Source organism: Adiantum capillus-veneris, chromosome 14, assembly GCF_014529385.1.
Source record: "Adiantum capillus-veneris isolate H3 chromosome 14, ASM1452938v2, whole genome shotgun sequence".
NCBI classification, from domain to species: domain Eukaryota; kingdom Viridiplantae; phylum Streptophyta; class Polypodiopsida; order Polypodiales; family Pteridaceae; genus Adiantum; species Adiantum capillus-veneris.
In genome coordinates, this window is record NC_140944.1 from 41,360,510 (window position 1) to 41,379,715 (window position 19,206).

The following is a 19,206-nucleotide window of genomic DNA, read 5'->3' on the forward strand; positions in this document are numbered from 1 at the left end:
TGTCAAAAAGATTATCAAAGCCCATCAAATGGCAATCCTCTTCATATCACAAATCTTCAAGTACCATGGCTTGCCAATGTCCATAGTGTCATATAGAGATCCTAGAATGACCAGTAATTTCTGGAAGGGTCTCTTTGAGAATTTAGGGACAAGGCTAAATTTCTCTTCGGCCTATCACCCGCAAACAGATGGCCAATGTGAAATATCTAACCTAACAATTCTTGATCTACATCTTTTGAAGAAAGTGATGGTGCAACTTTTGAACCACCAAAAAGAAGAGGCCATAGGAAATCCTATGCCGCGTGGAAGAAGCTCATGAAGTCTAAAAGCCTATGTAACGAAAGTAGATGAAAGGTCGCAATGGGAGAAGTACTTACCCTTAGTGGAGTATGCCTACAATAACAATGTACATACTTTCATGGGAAAAGCACCTTTTGAGGTAATTGAGGGAAGATCAAAAAGTCCCTTCTACTTAAGGTACACGGGAAGATCTTCGCTGTGCTGGCAGATGAGTATAGCCGAGACCTACAAGAATCTTTCCAAAAGATTAAGGATGCTATCTCTATCTCACAACAAAGGCAAAAGGATGCTGTTGATAAGCACAGAAGAGCCCAAGCCTTTAAATAAAATGATTGGGTCTTACTTAAATTTCCCAAGGCTCGATTAAGGCACACGACAGGCAAGAATCCTACGAGACACCAAAAGTATAGATTCTTAGGCCAATCAATGAGATGGCCTATCAACTCAAGTTGCCAGCCATTGGCTCATACACAATGCTTTTCATGTGAGCCTACTAACACCTTACAAAGGAGAGCCACCTCAAGAATAAATTATTGAAGACCCACCGAAGATTGAGGACCAAGAAGAGGTGCTGTAGCTCGAGTCCATTCTCCGACATGAAGACAAGGTATTAAGAGGTGTTAAGACTATTCGATGATATCTTATTTATTTAAAAATAATCCTTTTGAAGATGCTAGATGGATGCAAGGCATTCAATTAAAGGATAACATAAACCTTGTCAATGCTTACAATGATTCCCTAGAGTAAGCAAATGTATACATGTTTAAAATAAACAAAGTTTTTGTCTTATAAGACTCTCTTTTTCTTTATTGTGCACAAATGTGAAGTAATATGCATGCTTAGAATCAAGTTTGCGGAGACAACATCTCCCAAACACCAAGTAGAGCTTGTCACTCTACTATGGAAGATTAATAGGACTAATGTGCAGACATGCTTGCGGAAGCTTAGGCTCTCAAGCAACAAATGGACTAGTCATCCATTCTGGAACGATGTTGTAGGGTAACATAGGGATCCTCTACCCATTAGAAAAAGGACTGATGTATAGGCTTTATCTTCTCTACCCCATAGTCAAGGATGACTATGATTTCAAGAGAGAGGTAATGTCATAATAACTAATATCTAATTCTCCTAAATGATTTTCTCATGTTAAAATGATCATTTAATATGGGGAAGTGCCATGGGAGAAAAAGCTAGAATATTGGTTAAGCTGGCAGACCCGGCTACAATAGGGATCCAAAGGAGGGAAAATAGGGATCCAAAGGGGGGGCCATCTGTAAAAGAGCAATGTGCAATAATGGGCTTTAAAGACCCTAAGGTTCAACCCATTAAGACTTCCAAAATGCTAATGTTCCAAAATTCAAAGGTTGTGTCCAAAGGTCAAACACTAGGAATATTGGATGCTTTGTGTGTGTACCAAAAAGTCTTCAAAACTCCTACAAAGGAGGGGGCGAGCCTTGCAAGTAGGAGATGAGAGAGAAACACACACACACACACACACACACACATTCACAAGATTCCTTTACACAAAGGGAATGAGGGACACATATCAGCTCCCTAGCCCAAATGCCCACAAGGTGCACTCAAATCCTATTGGATGGCCATGGAGGTGGACCAATGAGAATTAGGTTAGAGTAAACCTAGTTTAATTAATTTAAAAACACTTAATAAAAGAACCAATAAGAATTAAGCTCTCTAGAAGACTATTGGACAGTCTCCCAAGGGGTCCAATGAGCATTCAACAACCCAATGGCTTGCCTGATTCCTATTGGCCAGGAGACAAAGGGGTTCAATGAGAGTTTAGTTGCATTAATTAATTACCTAAAGTTCTCACAAAAGGAAAAAGAGGGACACATGTTACAAGACTATCACTTATTGTTCTTAAATCCTATTGGCTAAGGCTGGAGGGGTCCAATGGGAAGCCAACAAGAGGAAATAGCGTGAGGGGTCGACCAAGAGAGAGAGGGGGCTGAATTTCTCAAGGCATTATTCCACACACACTCACACTAGCTCATGTGTGAAGCAAGAAGACTCTCTCTCTCTTTCTCTCTCTCTCTCTCTCTCTCTCTCTCTCTCTCTCTCTCTCTCTCTCTCCTTCTCAAGCTTTAATGGAAAGCTTATCACCTACTCCAAGCTTGTGAGAAGGGAGGCCTACACCAACAACTCTTGGCTTTGTGATGCAAATCCAACCAAGAGCCAAGCTTCAATGCATACTCATCTCATCTACCATGCTAATTACTAAGCTATGCTATGCTAATATGAGTGATTATGTGAGGAGGTGTACATCTTTCTCATAAGACTACTCCTTCTTCCTCTCAATCTACTCTCATATCCCGCTAGCTCTCACCATCTTCGAAGGTGTGTGAGGTCTTGAATCTGAGACCGTGAGGGAATTGATGTTGTGTTTTATGAGTGTTTTGATTAGTGCTTGAAGCTTCCATCCTAATTGCACTAGCTAGTATTGAAGGAACACAAAGAATTGTATTGTAAAATGTCTCTCTTGATGGGGGAAACCTATAATACAAAGCCTTTTGGAGAGGGGACTGGCTCCATGTAAATCCGGTCCTCAACTAATGTCAATAGCTTAATTTCTCTCTCTTTTGAAGTATTGTCCATACCTATCTAGCTAGGTGTTATGATTTTTGTTGCTCTCTCCACCCAAGCACTCTTGTTATGATCATTAGGAACCTATTCTAATGAAGCTTCACCGTTTGTCCGTAGGCTAGACCACCATTGCCTGGTGGACTTTTGAAAATGCATAGCTACATGGTGTAGCTTAGAGGACTCCATGAAGACATCATCTCCAAACCCCGCATCAAATTTTTGGATGAAGGCCAAGACTTTTTCTGTAGCATCAAAGGTGCCATCATAGGTAAGGAAAGAGATGTTCTTTCCTCCCTCTTTGAATGAAAGGTACTAAGAAAGAGAGGCAAAAGAAGGCTATTTTGACAGACCTTTGTTAGGGTGATACCATTTGCTCTCAAAAGAAGATTCCTTTCTTTTGTCACCTTGAGCATGGAAAATGAAAGCGCACATTCATGATTACACTTTTATTACCCCCTCCCCCCCTCGGTTAGGTTTGTGTCACTCGAGCATCCACCCTAGCATTTTTGTGTTTCGGGACAAAAAAATTGTTTTCATATCAAGCCTTCAAATATAAGCTGCTCATTTTAGCAGTAAAGCATGGTTGTGCATTGTTTACCTTTTACACATGTCAAAAGCACTACTTTGAGAGCATCATTGTTACAAATTTATCATAATTCACCTGTCCATCACCATCAACATCTGCCTCTCATATCATTTTATCAACCTACTCATCTGTCAAATTCTCTCCCAGATTTGTCATCACATGCATGGCAAAGCTTTGTAGCAAAAACAAACCCATATTGGTCCTTATAAAAGCCTTGAATGGTTTTTTCAGCTCCTCCTCAGAGTCAATACCCTTCATCTTACTAGCCATCAGATTCAAGGACTCGAGAAAATCGATCATTCCATTGCCATCTGCATCCATTTCATTTATCATCTCCTATAGCACTACTTCTATCGTGTTTTGTCCAAGTGAGTGCATCATAGTACCAAGATCTTTGATGGTGATTTTGCCATCGCCATGCTTGTCAAAAAGATCGTAAGCTTCTTGAACTTTGAGATCTTCTCTCCAATCAATTTCTCAGCCATTGTGACAGAGAAGGCATGCACAAAAGATGATGTAGAAAAAGACGAAAGAAAGAATGGGGAGCCATGAGAAGAAAGATGATGAAAAATGGCGAATCGTGACGAGGACTGCATCTTCTTCCATGCTTATGAAGGTGGGGGTCCTTAACTCTCTCTCTCTCTCTCTCTCTCTCTCTCTCTCTCTATATATATATATATATATATATATATATATATATATATATATATATATATATATAGACACACACACACACACACACACACACACATATATATATATACACATGTGTGTGTGTGATATATGTGTGTGTGTGTGTGTGTGTGTGTGTGTGTGTGTGTGTACATATATATATATGATATATGCATATATCATATATATATGTACACACACACACACACACACATATATATATATATATCACACACACACATGTGTATATATATATATATATATATGTGTGTGTGTGTGTGTGTGTGTGTACACACACACACACACACACACACACACACACACACACACACACACATATATATATATATATATATGTGTGTGTGTGTTTGTATATACATATATATACACACACACACATATATATATATGTACACACACACACACACACACACACACACACACACACACACACACACACACACACACATATATATATATATATGCAAATCACCGCTGTAGCATTTTTAACAGCCTACGAGTACAGGAAAGAGCTCCTTGACCAAAAGGGGTCATGATAATCCAAAGTCACAATTACTTTTGTTAGACAACTCCAAGTTCATTTGCTTCATAGCCTTAACTAAACCTTGATGAATTTATATAAAAATAGATGCTCATACTATGAGCAATATGACCAATCTAAGAAATCTGGCCACAGTCAGCAATAACCACTTTCTTTGTTGTTTTGCCACTCGGATAGCCCACAGATTCAATGTTCTTCACCACATCCATGCCCTCAAACACACGTCCAAATACAATATGCTTTTTGTCGAACCACTGGGTGTGGACAGTGTAGAGGAAAATCTATGAAGCTCCCATCAGCAAACTTAGCTCCAATATAGACGGACTCCCCACGAGTTCCATCTCCAAGGGTGAAGTCTCCTCCTTGGCACTTGAAGTTTGGAATCACCTTGTGAAAAAAAGAGCCTTTGAAGTGCAAAGGCTTGTAAGGCTTGCCTAACCCCTTATCTTCAATACACAAAGCCCTAAAGTTCTCGGCAGTTCTGGGAGTAGTGTCGGCATAAAGCTCCATTCCGAAGAGTTCCGCTTGCTTGTCACCAATGTTGATGTCAAAGAACTCCCTTGAGTTGGCGGTCATGGTTCCTTGGAAGACTTGGAGGAGCTCAAAATCAGATCGGTCGCAGAAACAAAACAAGACAATACTATATGCTCATCTCTCTCTCTCTCTCTCTCTCTCTCTCTCTCTCTCTCACTCTCACTCTCATGACTCAACTTTAAGGTCCAAAAAACTCTTTAAAACAGTCCGCACCACCGCGGACTCTTTTGAAATGATTAAATCATGGAAGGTCGTTGCCTAGAAAAACATGGTTGCAGGTCACTGGCTATAGCACGTCGCCTCTTCCCAATCGACACACTTTGCAATGTGGTTGTGGTTATGGCGCATCGACGTTAAGGCTTAAGCTTGCAATATTCGCAGCACGAGAAACCCTCCATAGTGTCCCTCGACATCTGAGCGTTGTACATTGCGGCTTCAATGCTTCATGCTGCTGCACGTGCAGTTTCCCAGCTTTATTGCCTCGAGATCACCTGTAGGTAGCATGGCGAAGGCATGTTCCTGGCTCTCTCTCTCTCTCTCTCTCTCTCTCTCTTTCATAAATAACCTAGACTACCTCTGGTCCACAGGTGGCTCCATACTTCTTAAAAGCCTCACGAAGGACAAGATAACAATGGCGGATCATCAGTGGCGGGGGATGGGGAGGAGACGGGGGAAGAGGAAGACGGGGTGGAGGAGGCAATCGCCTGCCCCAAGAGCTCGGGCATGGGCAGCAGGGAAGAAGAACCTGCGAGGGATGCCATTTATGCTCCTCACTTGCTACTCTCTCTTTCCACTCACCAACCTCTTGCCACTCTCTCTCTCTCTCTCCCCAGAGAGAGAGAGAGAGAGAGAGAGAGAGAGAGAGAGAGATCTCCAAATGTTTTTGAAATCTATGGCTTATGTTGCAGAGGGATTTATTGTTTCTGTCTAGCTACTTCTTGCTTCTATTTTTCCTCGAGCTGCCTTTCTCTCTCTCTCTCTCTCTCTCTCTCTCTCTCTGCCAAGTTTCCCCTCGCACAGTCCCCCCCAGGGGCGATGGGCAGCCCGTTGGGTGGGGGCGTTACTTCTCAGTTCTGCCCTACACCCTAACCTCGACCTAACCTCTGTACTGTCGAAACCTTATGAAACCGGTTCACAAGCAGGTGAGCGCCATCAAGATCGAATATCTGAGCGAGGCCGTAGCTTTCACGAGCTGGAGACCGTAGCTTGAGGGAAAGCTCGGGCTGCAGAGCTGACGAGCAGGAAACAAGCTGCAGAGCTGTGAGCAGGAAACGCGGGCTGGAGCTATTAGTGTGGGTACACACACAAATTTTGGGCCTCGAGTCCACCTAGGGTAAAGATGTTTACTCCAAAGTCCAATAGAAGAGTTCGTAGTTTGCCGTAGTCGTAGCAGCTCCGAGCAAGACCGATCGCCTAGAACAGCTTGAAGCAGTTCTCAACCAAGTTATGGAAGAGAATCGGGACCTTAAAGTGCGCATCGGTAAACTCGAAGCACGCTTGGAATCCTTGGTAGATGTTGCTAACCACTAAGGCAAAAGAAGTCGAAGCAGACGTCACCCAAACACATTCGGTCCTGCTTGCCAAAGTGGGATCTTGTGTGACAACTGAACTTCAGGCACGCGGACTCCAACAACAAGAAAACACACTCAAGATCCCCATTGGTGGGCTACCTCAAACATGGAACACAATCTCGAGTGATTTCTCCAAACGCGTCGACTTCCTCAAAGAAACCCTCAAACTAGTTGAGTTTGACTATAACACAATCAAGAGCATCACCATAAGGGGCGTCAGCAAGTCCATCCCAAGTGGACACGCCATTCTCAAATTCGAGAACCGGGAAGGTCGGCTCATGTTACTTCAACAATCACGTTTTCTCAAGGACACCAAGCTTTGGATTGCAGAATAACTCACTTCAACACAACTCAAAGATAAAAGTGAAAAGCTCAAGAAAGTACACGCGGCTCGAGATCAAGGCAAGTGGGTAGTTTATTGTGTGGGGAAGGCGATCATTCAGGAGTTTCGAACTTCCAAACCCTCTTATCCCCATTTGAACAATCCTCCCTAGCATCTAGTTTTTTTTTTCCTTTTTTTCTTTTTTTTCATGATGGACCCTCAATCCTTAACTGATATGTATCCACTTGTGACTCCCTCACTGGGAGGAACAAGATGTTGTACTGTTTGCTTGGTCCCATAGGTCATATCTGACCTCCGTGGACGATATTTGAATCTCTCTCTCTCTCTCTCTCTCTCTCTCTCTCTCTCTCTCTCTCTCTCTCTCTCTCGCGTGTCCGAATGATGTCCAAAAGCTCCTAAAAACAATCCGCGGTGTCGCGGCTTGTTTAGAGGAGTTTTGAAATGATAAGAGGCGTTTCGTGCGGGAGGGGGGTTGCGGTTACCTGACCCCGCGACCCCAAAGGACCTACCCTTGCCAATTTAAATTGAGGCCGTATGATGCTGACCCTCGCTAGATTATCGCCTATTGTAGATCGCCTAATTTCCATGTGCCCCTACAGACAAGGCGCTGTAGTTCGGCGTGGTCCTGATTGCGCGAGGTGGCTACAACGTAGCATGTACCCTTAACCGGTTAGGTTTGCTAAACTCTGTCCATTTGGATGGAGATACAAAAATGGCCCAGGTGGGTTGACTCCCATTGCCCCATGCAAAATCCCCTTCTGTGCGAAACACCCCCTAATAAATCATGTCAAATCTTTCACCGTTTGCAGGTAATTGCCTAGAAATATGTGGCTGCAAGTCACTGGCTGCAACCTGCCGCATTTAATGCACAGGCATGGTGGTGCACGTCCCCTTGCATGCGTAACACAAATCAAGGCTTGCGTAAGTCGCATGCATTGTGCATCAGATGGAGTTTCATTTCTCACTTACGGCTTCCATGGCGCACCCTCACTCATGCATACTACTTTATTTTCCCTAGCTTAAAGCTGACAAGAGACTCTCTCATGAGTCCCCTCTTTTTGCTTATCTTGCATTGTCGTGATAGATAGTACATAGCCATCACTTAGACGTAGACAGACAGATGGCTCACGGAGAGAGATAGAGAGCGCCTGCCCTACCCACCATATTGGGTACTTATCATCATGTGGGTGCACGTCAGGGGATGCATTTGCACTCAAATCACTTTTAGCACATGGAGAGGAGATCACATGACTGAAGCAAGAAGTGACAACTTACAAGGCCTAATATATTGTTTGTCACGGTCACCTCTCTCTCTCTCTCTCTCTCTCTCTCTCTCTCTCTCTCTCTCTTTGTGTGTACAAGTCAGGCAGCTGGAACCAACACACTAACAAAATACCGATCAACCACTTTGATTGACATGCAGTCGAGGACTGGCAGTCACCCGCATTGGCAATTGTGTGTGTGTGTGTGTGTGTGAGAGAGAGAGAGAGAGAGAGAGAGAGAGGGAGAGAGAGAATCTCAAAAGGTTTCCTTTAATTTATTCCTCTATTTTTGAAATTGGGGCTCCCTACTACTCTTTTTTTCTACTAAAAATCTGTATAAATGATTAGATTCCTTTTTAAGAAAACAGTAAGGTACAACATACACACAAGAGAGAAGATGAGGTGTTGAGTGAGTGTGTGTGTGTGTGTGTGTGTGTGAGAGAGAGAGAGAGAGAGAGAGAGAGAGAGAGATGACACCTCCTGGTTGCTTCCTTGCTCCTGCATTAAGGATGTCTAGCAAGCTTAGATAGTAGATGGTAAAAAATATCATAATTGTTCGCCTCCAACACAGTAAAGGATAAAGACTTTTAAAAGATTTTGTGGATGGTGGAATACATGTTTATTCCTCCTAATGGGGAATAAAATAAACTTGGAGAGACCTACTAGGGCAATTAGTGCCCACAAAAAATGTATAAATTTTGGTACACAATGGCCATAGAAGGCTTTATGCGTCTATAGATCAAAATTTTGAAGGATACATCAATTTTTATACTTTAATGGGTAAAAATTAATGTCTTGACAAGCTTGAAATCTATGTTGGGTTTTATTTAATGTCTTGACAAGCTTGAAATCCGAAATAGATTTCTAAAAAATACATGAAAGGTAAATGCTTTTGTGATGACTTGAAGAGAGAGAGGGGGGGAGGGGGGAGGCCTCATTGAGTTGGTACGCAACCGTGTAGTGTGACTACTTTCAGTTATCGAGAAAAAGAGTGTAATTGTAATTTCATCCATTCTTTAGGTCTTGAAAAATAGTTTGGCTTTTGAGTTTTAAGCTAGTGATAATAGTTTAAAGACCTTTTTTTCAAAAACGTTTAGTTAACAATAGTGGTAGATACACCTAAACAAGGTGCCAATAGTCTTCATGTGGTATAGAGTGCCTTCTGAGTCTTTGTGTAGATAAAGGATGGTTGCATTAGGCAATTGCGCCATAGGGAATGTGTGTGATGTTTGCCAATATTATCATCCCAACGACTTCATACTAAAAATCAGGAAGAGGGAGTGGTGGCGAGTGGTATTCCTATTGTCAATTCATATGGTAGAATTTGAAAAAAATCATCCAATTAAAAGAATGCACCTATCAAGCATTTGTAAGGCATGTAATGTGTTACAACTGAGTGCCCACACCCTCAACGTGGATAGAGGACAAGATATCTTGTTTAAAACTAGTGTTCACTTGATTTGAGTGTTTAGTCTTTGTGGTGGGTCTTGCTCGGATTTACCACTTGCTCGATAAAGCTCGCTCGGTGTATGGTAATACTCATGAATTTGAGATAACCATAGAAATGCGGGATCAGCTTGAGCAAGAGGCCATTTACAGACTTATTCAGAAGGACAATGCTAGCACTGGGACTTCTAAGGCACCAAAGCAGAAGAAGGGCAAGAGGAAGCGGGTTTAGTAGATGGATACTATGTAGTTCCATCTCAGAATCAGACGGTGGATTTTCCCAGATATCCAGTAGGCATTGGAATCTCCTTGGATGAGTACCCTTGGAATTACAACTATATGGGTATCAAGCACTCAACAAGCATGAAGTACGGCATAAAGCTAGCAATATCAAAAGAGTACTATCATGAGGAACATCGACCAACTCAGAAAACCATGTGTCTTCTAGTGGTGCTCCCATTCCTAACCATTATGCACTACCACTTAGACTCACTAGAGGCATAATCGAGAATACAGAGATTTGATCAACAAAATACAACATAGTGTGGAGTATGTAGAACTAAGTGAGATTTCTACAATGAAAATTTCTTTGGTTGTGCTAGCATGTTGAGTTATGTATTCCTTCTTGCTCAAACTTCATTCTAGATAGCTTCCATATAGGTGTGAGTAGAATGAATTCTTTAAGAGACTTTGATGTGTAATCAAGTCCAAAATGCTTTTAGAGGTGACATGGCTATATAGCCTCCTTGATGTTTACTTGGATTAGTTTGATCTATTTTTTATTTGCTCGAAAAACCTCGCTCGCTCTTTGGAATTGCTCCATTCATAAGGCATGAGTGCGTTGTAAGTTTTCGTCTCGAGATCATATAAACTGCGTTTACCCTTAGTCAGACGAGTTCTGCTTAGTTTATGACAATGCAGCAATCGTGGACCCACTTAAGCGGTTTGTGGTAGAGATTGATGCTAGTGATAAAACAATTGGTGTGGTACTTCTCCAGGAGGGAAGACCTATAGCTTTTGAAAGTAAAAAGTTAGATAGAGCTCAACATAATTATTCTGTCTATGAGAGAGAGCTCTGTGCCATAATTCACGCTTTACGAAAGTGGTGACACTATTTATATGGTGCCGAGTTTGAAGTAGTTTTTGACCATGAGAGTATCAAATGGTTTACTACTCAAATAGACTTGAAGGTCTGTAAAGCTAGATGGGCAGAAATCCTTCAAGATTATGCTTGTAAGCTACGATATCGCAAGGGGCGATATAATGTAGTAACAAATGCACTAAGTCAAATGCCTCAGATTAATTCACTTGCTTTCACGGAACTAAAGAGTGGATTTTTGGAGTCATTACATGGCAAGTGTGCATAAGATCAATCATATGCTAAAGTGTGGAGTGCAGTTTTAAAAAGAGATCCCTCACACTCACATGTCTCTGAACAGCCAGATCAACATGTCTCTGCACGCGTAGATAGAAACTTCAACACATAGAGCTCCACCCCTACTCAGGAAGAGCTTAAGCGATGGAGGAATTTTTTCATTGATGATGGCTACTTACTCCACAAAAATAGAGTATGTGTGCCAAAGGACTCAGACACTAGGCGCCAAATCTTATTTGAGTGTCACGATAGTCTAAGTGCTAGTCATCCAGGTATTCATAAGACGTATGTCTTAGTTCGACGACAATTTTATTGGTCGGGCTTACATCATGATGTTCAAGAGTACGTACTAAACTGTCAACAATGCCAAGTTAATAAAGCAGAGCGCATCAAGGTAGGTGGCCTTTTACATCCTTTAGAGATTCTACAAGGTAAGTGGGAGAGTATCTCTATGGATTTTGTAGTAGGACTACCTACTACAAATCGTGGCCATGATGCCATTTGGGTAATTGTAGACCGTCTCACAAAGATGGATCGATTCATTCCCATTAAAACTACGGTTAAGACACCGGAATTAGCATGGCTATTGTAGAGCATATATATAAACTCTACGGTATTCTAGCTAGTATCATTAGTGATAGAGATAGAAAGTTCGATAATCACTTCTGAAGAGCTGTGTTCCAAAAGTTGGAAACTAAACTTGATATAAGTACGACTGATCATCCAGAAACGGATGGTCAAACACAAAGAGTTAATCAAGTGCTAGAGGATATGCTACGAGCGCACGTTAGCAAGAAGCAAACCAATTGGGAATTAAACTACTTACCTATATTGAATTTTCTTATAATAGTTCAAAGTATGTGACTACAGGGTTTAATCCATTTATGCTTTTGTATGGATTTCAACTTGGGGTTGGCTAAGGAGAAGATACAACAAGCGAAGAATTTTCTCCAATAACATTTTGACATGCTTCGAGTTGCTTGACAGAATGTTAAGCAAGCTCAAGATAGATATAAGAAGTATGCAGATGAGCATCACGTCTTGCTACTTTCGAAGAAGGAGACAAGGTTTTCTTCAAAGTTTCGGAGCATTTAGAAAGTCTGAAGACGGAAAAATTTGCTAAACTTTCACCACGCTATTGTGGACCGTTTACCATTCTCAAACGTATAGGTCAAGTGGCCTATAAATTAGCTCTTCCAGAGCACTCACGAGTTCATTCTGTTTTTCATGTTAGTCGTTTACGAAAACAACTAGGACATAATGATAATGTCATTGACACAGGTGTGTTGGTTTACCTTATCGCACCACCAAGCATTCCTCATGAGCCCGAAAAGATTTTGGATTCTCATGAGCTTCACACCAGACATCATGTCATACGACAGGTGTTGGTAAAATGGCTAGATAGACCTGAAGAAGGTTCTACATGGGAGAATGTCTACTCACTTAAGAAACATTTTCCTATGTTCGTTTTCGAGGACGAAAACGATTCTCCAAGGAGGGATAAATGTAAGGACATGGATCCTATGGGCAAGGCCACCGGCACGGTCGGACAATGTGTACGCTAGGGGGAGGCTATAAGATAGCACGGTTGGGTGGAGACTAGAACACGCATTACCACCGCCCTTTCAATGGTATAACCTTTCTATCACAAAAGTGTGGTAGATTGGTTATGCCATTTCCCTCTTGAATAACAGGTCTTGAGTTCAACTCTCCTCGTTGGATAGATCTTTAAGGTCTCTTGGATAGTTTTCTACGACGTTAAAACTCTCTTCTACTTCTTCTTCTCTCTCTCTCTCTCTCTCTCTCTCTCTCTCTCTCTCGGTTCGAACGCTTCCGCATGTCAACTTTGACATCAATGGCTGTATATCTTTGTGATACTTGGGCACAAGACGCGTGTATTGGCTTCTAGCATTGTGAGCTGGACTTTGGAGCACGACGGCTTGACTAGTTCCCGAAGGAGGCATGGCCCACCTCCGACCTTTTTATCCTATAACCTACAACTATTGATGACATACCCACATAGCATGGTGTATAACAAGCGGAGGAGCTCTAGCCTGTACGGTTGAAATAGGTTTCTAAAGCTTGGTGGACTCTCATGGCGGTTGGTAGCACTTGTTGCCGTAGGTGTTTTTTCCATCAATGGTCACGCTTGGAGCCCCAAATTCCTTGTCTTGTTGTGTACCCTGAATCTAAGAGGGGGTGTTCAAGTTTTGGAGGTCATCCCCTGGATTTTCCACTCTACATCTTATAATTTAAAGCTTCTCTATAGCTATACCCAGCCTTGTGACGCTTATCTAGAGTCTAGGCATCATGGGGGGTTTTCCCTAAATTTTGTATGGTTGCCACTTGTGGCCTTTTTGTTGTTGGGACACATATTATTATGTTTTTGACCCTTCAAATTCCCATAAATTTGACGTGTTACTGAGATGTGGGTTGGACATTTCTATTACTTCCCTATATATTTGGAGGGGGCCTCCCATTTTGCATTGTATTGTGCAAAACTCTTGTTAGCAGATTGCCCGGCATGCCTTGTCCGTACTCCCTCTCCATCTACTCTCTCTAGCATTTTTCTCTGTCCTATTCTCCTCTCTCTCCTGCTTATTCCCTTTTCCACATGACATCTCAACCATGGTTGACTCTAAAAGCACAATTACAAAGCAATGGACAATGGATTTTCATAAAGTGTCTTTTCCTGAATAACATATTCTTCCCACCTTAATGAACTTAGCTTCAAAGACCCCACCAGTGCAAGCAACATAATGAATGCAGTACCAAAGCTCTTGTTCATAAAAAAAATGCTGATAAAAATGAGGTAGCAATTTACAATTCTTGTGAGCAGAAACAATTACATGGAGTATTATGCTGCTCAGTATCAACCAACTTTCCTCGGGTTTTGAGTATCAAAAAGTGTTGATGTCATAGGTCAACATGTGCTTGCCACGAGGTTAAGCTACGCATCTTCCTTTACATGGACAGTGATAACTTTCTATGCACCCAGAGACACCTTTCCCATTGAGCTAAGATCCCATTGACAATCAAAATAACAATACTAGTTCGTGTCCGGATGAAAAAGCATTGGCTGCAGACAAAATAACAAGAGCATTGAGATCCAGAACAACTTCAATCCAAAGCAATTTCAACCGTGAAACTTACCAGCATTCACGTGCCTTTTGCAACTGATTAAGGCAAGGATTCGTACATATATACATATATATCTACTCATATATATACATACATATACACATATATATGTCTTCGGAAATCACATATATATGTGTGTGTGTGTTTTCAGAATGCAACAGTTTAGGCTACCTTGTAAGATGTCCTTGATGAAGACTTCTTAGCTGACATAGTGCTGTTCGCAATAGTCATAGAAAGGTCTGCCTGGTGTTGCCTCATACTTTGTGCCCTTGTATAACTTGGCAGGTTGCAATAGACCCCTTGATTATCATCCCCATCATAGATCCTATGGTTAACTATGGCATCCGATTCCCCATATTCATTAATGCTATGGTCCTTTGGTGTCAAGAGGTCATCCCATGCTCTCCTTGTAGTACTTCTAGGCAGAGAAAAGGGCCCCATGTTCCCCATCAAAGTAGCCATTTCCCTTGAATTAGATGCTGAGCTAGAGATCACACTCTCAACCTCCTGCTCCGCTGGCTCCATCGACCCAAGGTTGAACCGCACACGTCGAAAGGCCGGTCGCGTATCTTCCGCTCCATTGCTCCCTTTCAAAGCTTTTCTAGGTGCTGCCGAAACCTCTCCTTCCTTCGTTATCATACTCGTATTCTCATTTGGACGGAACACAAATGCAGAGGCAACAGGAGAATAAGCTTCATTGAAAGAGAGAAGCACCTCTTCTGCCCTCTCTATCTTGCTCAAGTCTTCATCTGCTTCAGCTTCTTCATCGCAATTATCTTCCTCACCTTCGTCATAGATTTCACCTGTTGATGAGCTATTTCTATATTCGAACCTCTCCATTACGGAAGGCTCTCTAAAGAAAATCGCCTCAGCCTCTGTACTCGGACTAAAGAGCTCACTACTTACATTCTGTTTGGCAAATCCATCACTGGGAGGAAGGGCAAGGTCGTGGAATGATCTCTGTGAGAGAACTCTTTGTGACAGAGCCGGGCTTATATGATGTTTGATCTGCGGCGACTGCTTAGGTATTCTAGCTTTAGGTCCACCCAAGAAAGGGAGGAAGCTGCAGCAGCTCATATCAGCAGAAGAACTCCTCGGGTCTTCTAAAATTTCCTGCAAGCTATGGTGGCGGCGCTCTAGTGACATCCCTTGGTTTGACAACATATTTGTATCTCTTTGTAAGCTTACATGTCTTTCTACATTTGATATTTGGCGCCAACTTGCACGTCTTTCCACAATATCTGCGGGGTTAACCTTATACCTCTCTTCTCTTCCATATGAGAAGTCATCCAACTCTCTCACTTGGAAGGACAAGGTCTTTTTGTAGCTTGCTATGCGCTGTGGTTGAGGAAGCGGGGCTGAGAAGAGGCTTCGTGCGGGGCCGCGCCCAGCATTTGCAGAGAGGGTTTGATACCTTGGAGGAGGTGGAGCAGGAGGGGGCATGTAGATGGCTTGATAGTAGTCATCAGGGGGGGGAGAGGGCGGGGCTACATGCAATGGAGATCTATGCAAGTCTAGAGTGCTAATGGGGGACTCTGCAAGCGAGTAACTAGAGCTGCGATCTGATGAATAGTCCGAGTTGGAAGTATCTGCGAATGGGCTAACTTGGGTTAGGTCAGGTACTGACAGGCGGCCCCGTAAATAGCTCCTGCCTGGGAAATTGATGGAGCGGGGCGAGTGTGGTGCCACAGACCTATCACTTGTTGAGCTTCTTGCTCGTTCAACATTGGGAGGCTGTGAATGATTCAGAGCTGAGGCCACGCTTGCTGCCTCTGGAGTGCTCCGATCACTCTCCCAAGCGGAAGGGGTAAAGCTAGATGTCCGTCTGTAAGAGACGGAATGTGGGTCAATAGAAATCTGCTTCTCGTATGTAGCCCCATGGCGAGTCGAGTGTGATTCACTGCCATTGTCTACATTGGAAGGTGCCTCTGAGGAGGCTCTAGAAACTGGCAAAGGGCAATTCAAAGGGGGCGATCGCTGATGTTCCATCTCTGAGGACCATGAGCGATCATCAACCGAAGGTGACACATAATTATCTGTTTTAGCCACCTGCTGAACATTGGTTGCGATGGACTGAGAGCGAGAGGGTGGTTGTCGGTCCATATCAAGGCGCGATTGCTTGCTAGAATATGAGCGATGCCCGACACGAAACTGGGCATTAGCCCCTTGCAAAACCACATTAGCAGAGGACGAGGATGACATAACCGCACCTGCCCTGCTTCTCTCCACTAGTCCAAGGTGGGCATTCGTCTCCCATGAAACTGCATTAGCAGAGGAAGACAAAAACCCAACTGCCTTGCTTCTCTCTACCTCCACAGGATAATGCATATTGGTGTAAGGGAGAGCCTCCCGATAAGGTGGTTGCGCATGCGATCTTCCGCCATGGCCAGTATTGGGCTGGGCTGATGAGAGCTCAGCCAAAGCGGATTCAAGCAGCATGGTGCTCATGAAACAGACTACTGAAGAAGAGCAGGAGAAACTTGGATTGATGAAGAGAAAGAGATTACCTGCATTCGGAGGAGGTCGAGGGTTGCGAGTCCTTTGCTTGCGAGAGGAAGGGCACGATCCTGTCACACATTCTCACGTCCTCGCCCTTGGACCCCCTGATTCTGTTGTTGGAACTTGGCGGGGCCTTCTATTAGTCTCTCATTCTACCCTCTAAAGACATAAGATCTCGACACCTGTTTATTCCAAACTATTTTTTAATATGCCCAATTTATTTCATAATAAAAGTTCATGCCTTCCACTTCCAAGAGATATTGCAAGGATGTATGATGGTGAAAGAGGGAATCTTATTGGGGAGACCTAATTCGGCCAAAGCTTTTTTTAGAGCTCATTACCTAAACAAGATTGCAAATGCATGCTTGCATTTCCAAATGATCCAACAAGATTTTGAGGGAGCAGATGTGAACACTGCTCCACTCCACGGCACTGATGGGTTACAAATCTACCATGTAAGAAGAAAAAGTCTATAAAGCACTCTGTACATTCATATATTAACTAGTTGTTTAGATGTTTCCTATGTTAGCGTAGCCAATGTTTCCAAATTGTTGGTCTATCGTTGCTCCACTTGGCAAGTTTTAACTGGTTGCATTATCAATTTCAACTTAGAGTGCCCTACAAAATGATGTGTTTCATTAGGTATTGATAATTTGTGATGGTTGAACAACAAGAGAGACAAAGCTCCCAAGTGTCCAACACTAGAATGCAAGTGAGAAATTTTGAAGCAAGTCATTTTCTCTTGTGCGGAGGAATGGTTCGTTGCGAAGCATATGCCGCACAAAACATTAATTAGCTTTAGCTTGCTTTAGGCATAAATTCGCCTTAGCATAGATTAGATTTTTAGGTGCATAACCAAGCATCATTGCCAAGCCTCACCATATCGATGCTAGCAAAGCGAGAACCACACACATAAAATGTCAATGAATGGGACGTAGCTGACTCGACTAGTGCATGGAGGCTACAAGAGATAGCTAATCTCTCAGAAACCCCAAGTCTAATGTGCTCTCACCTAGATCGGTCTCAGGTGTGTTTCAGACACCAAAATCCACTTTCCTTATCACAAGCTTGATCCGATGAATTTTTTACCATATACATGTGGTAAGGATGTGTGTGAACAAACTTAGGACCACTGGGGCATTTTTTCCCTCACTAGGAGGTTTTTCCGCCTGTGCATTGTTACACCCATCACTCTAGGGCTATCTTATCTTTCCATTGCACACTAAGTAACATACTCTCTTTTGTGTGCCTCAAGCTTCCTTTATCTTCTCCAAGCTGTGTGTGTTTTCTTGCAACCCTAATTCCAACAATTGGTATCAGAGCAGGTTGCGTCCTCTCGAGCTTAGTCACCAGCAGCTCCAGCACACGCTTGCTCACTTTCTTCGATTTTCGTGAGCATTGGCTAGCGTTCAAAAGTTGACAAATATTCTGGGAATGCTCGTAGAGCTTAGTCTGCTCAGATTTTTTATTCAGGCTCATTTCGGCCTTCGTTTCCACTACAAGCAGTACTGCGTAGGCTATTTCGTTATTTTGTGCAAAAATTTTGTCAGTGCCGTTTTTTGCATAACAGGTCCCTTATAGTCTTCTATGGTTTGTGTTATATAGCACATGTTGTTCCCACTTTCTTCCTCCTCTTTTCGAGCAGTTTTCACATAAGGTGCAACATTTACCATGGCTGACAACAACACAGATGTGTCCAAGATGTTTGCTGCAGAGGACAGATTGGATGGGGAAAATTATCCTATGTGGGTTTATATGATGCAACATGTTCTTGTGTCAAAGGGTGTTTGGAACAATGTGCAGGGCATTGATGTACGTCCTGGTTTTGACGGACGTTGCAGGTCTTACTACAAGGATTGCTACCGTTAGAGTTGTTTTGCCTACGGCTGAGCAAGCTCGTTAAGATGTAAAAGATGCATAGGCTTATGCACTGATTGCATTGTCTGTGAAGTGCACTGTTATTCCCCGCATTCATTCAACAAGATTTGTAGAACATGCTTGGGATTTTCTGGCTAGTCTTTATGCAAGTCGCAATGAGACAAAAATTGCATTGCTGCGTAAAGAGTTGGAGTCGAAGATTATGCATGAGCAATATGACATGGAAAATTTCCTTACTAGTGTCAAGGATATCAATGAAAAACTTATTTCTGCAGGTGAAGTCATTTCTAACAGTTCCCTTGTGTAGACTTCACTTGACGCTTTGCCAGATTCTTACCAGACTTTTGCTAGTACTTGGAGACTTTGACCCAAGGAAATCCTGAAGTTTTCAAGTTTGATGCATTATGCACATTGGTGTTGCAAGAGTCGCTTCCAA

The 19,206-nt window shown here is 42.7% G+C and overlaps 1 protein-coding gene and 1 pseudogene across 2 annotated transcripts; both read right to left on the bottom strand.

Annotated features, from left to right (window-relative positions):
* Window positions 1-4,837: 4,837 nt before the first annotated feature.
* Window positions 4,838-5,742, bottom strand: LOC147442258 (peptidyl-prolyl cis-trans isomerase 2-like; annotated as a pseudogene).
* Window positions 5,743-14,048: 8,306 nt separating this feature from the next.
* On the bottom strand, window positions 14,049-17,036 carry LOC147442259 (uncharacterized). 2 transcript variants are annotated; one of them, XR_015190285.1, is made up of 2 exons: window positions 16,901-17,036; window positions 14,049-14,331 (listed from the first exon to the last, which is right to left on the bottom strand). XR_015190285.1 is itself a non-coding variant. In XM_086529627.1 (2 exons), exons 1-2 carry the CDS (start codon window positions 16,839-16,841, stop codon window positions 14,302-14,304), a joined length of 2,307 nt encoding a protein of 768 aa, XP_086385753.1. In that variant the 5' UTR covers window positions 16,842-17,029; the 3' UTR covers window positions 14,049-14,301. The 2 variants fall into 2 exon arrangements, 1 of the variants encoding a protein (XP_086385753.1); XM_086529627.1 differs by having other exon boundaries at window positions 14,565-17,029.
* Between the last annotated feature and the right edge of the window lie 2,170 nt (window positions 17,037-19,206).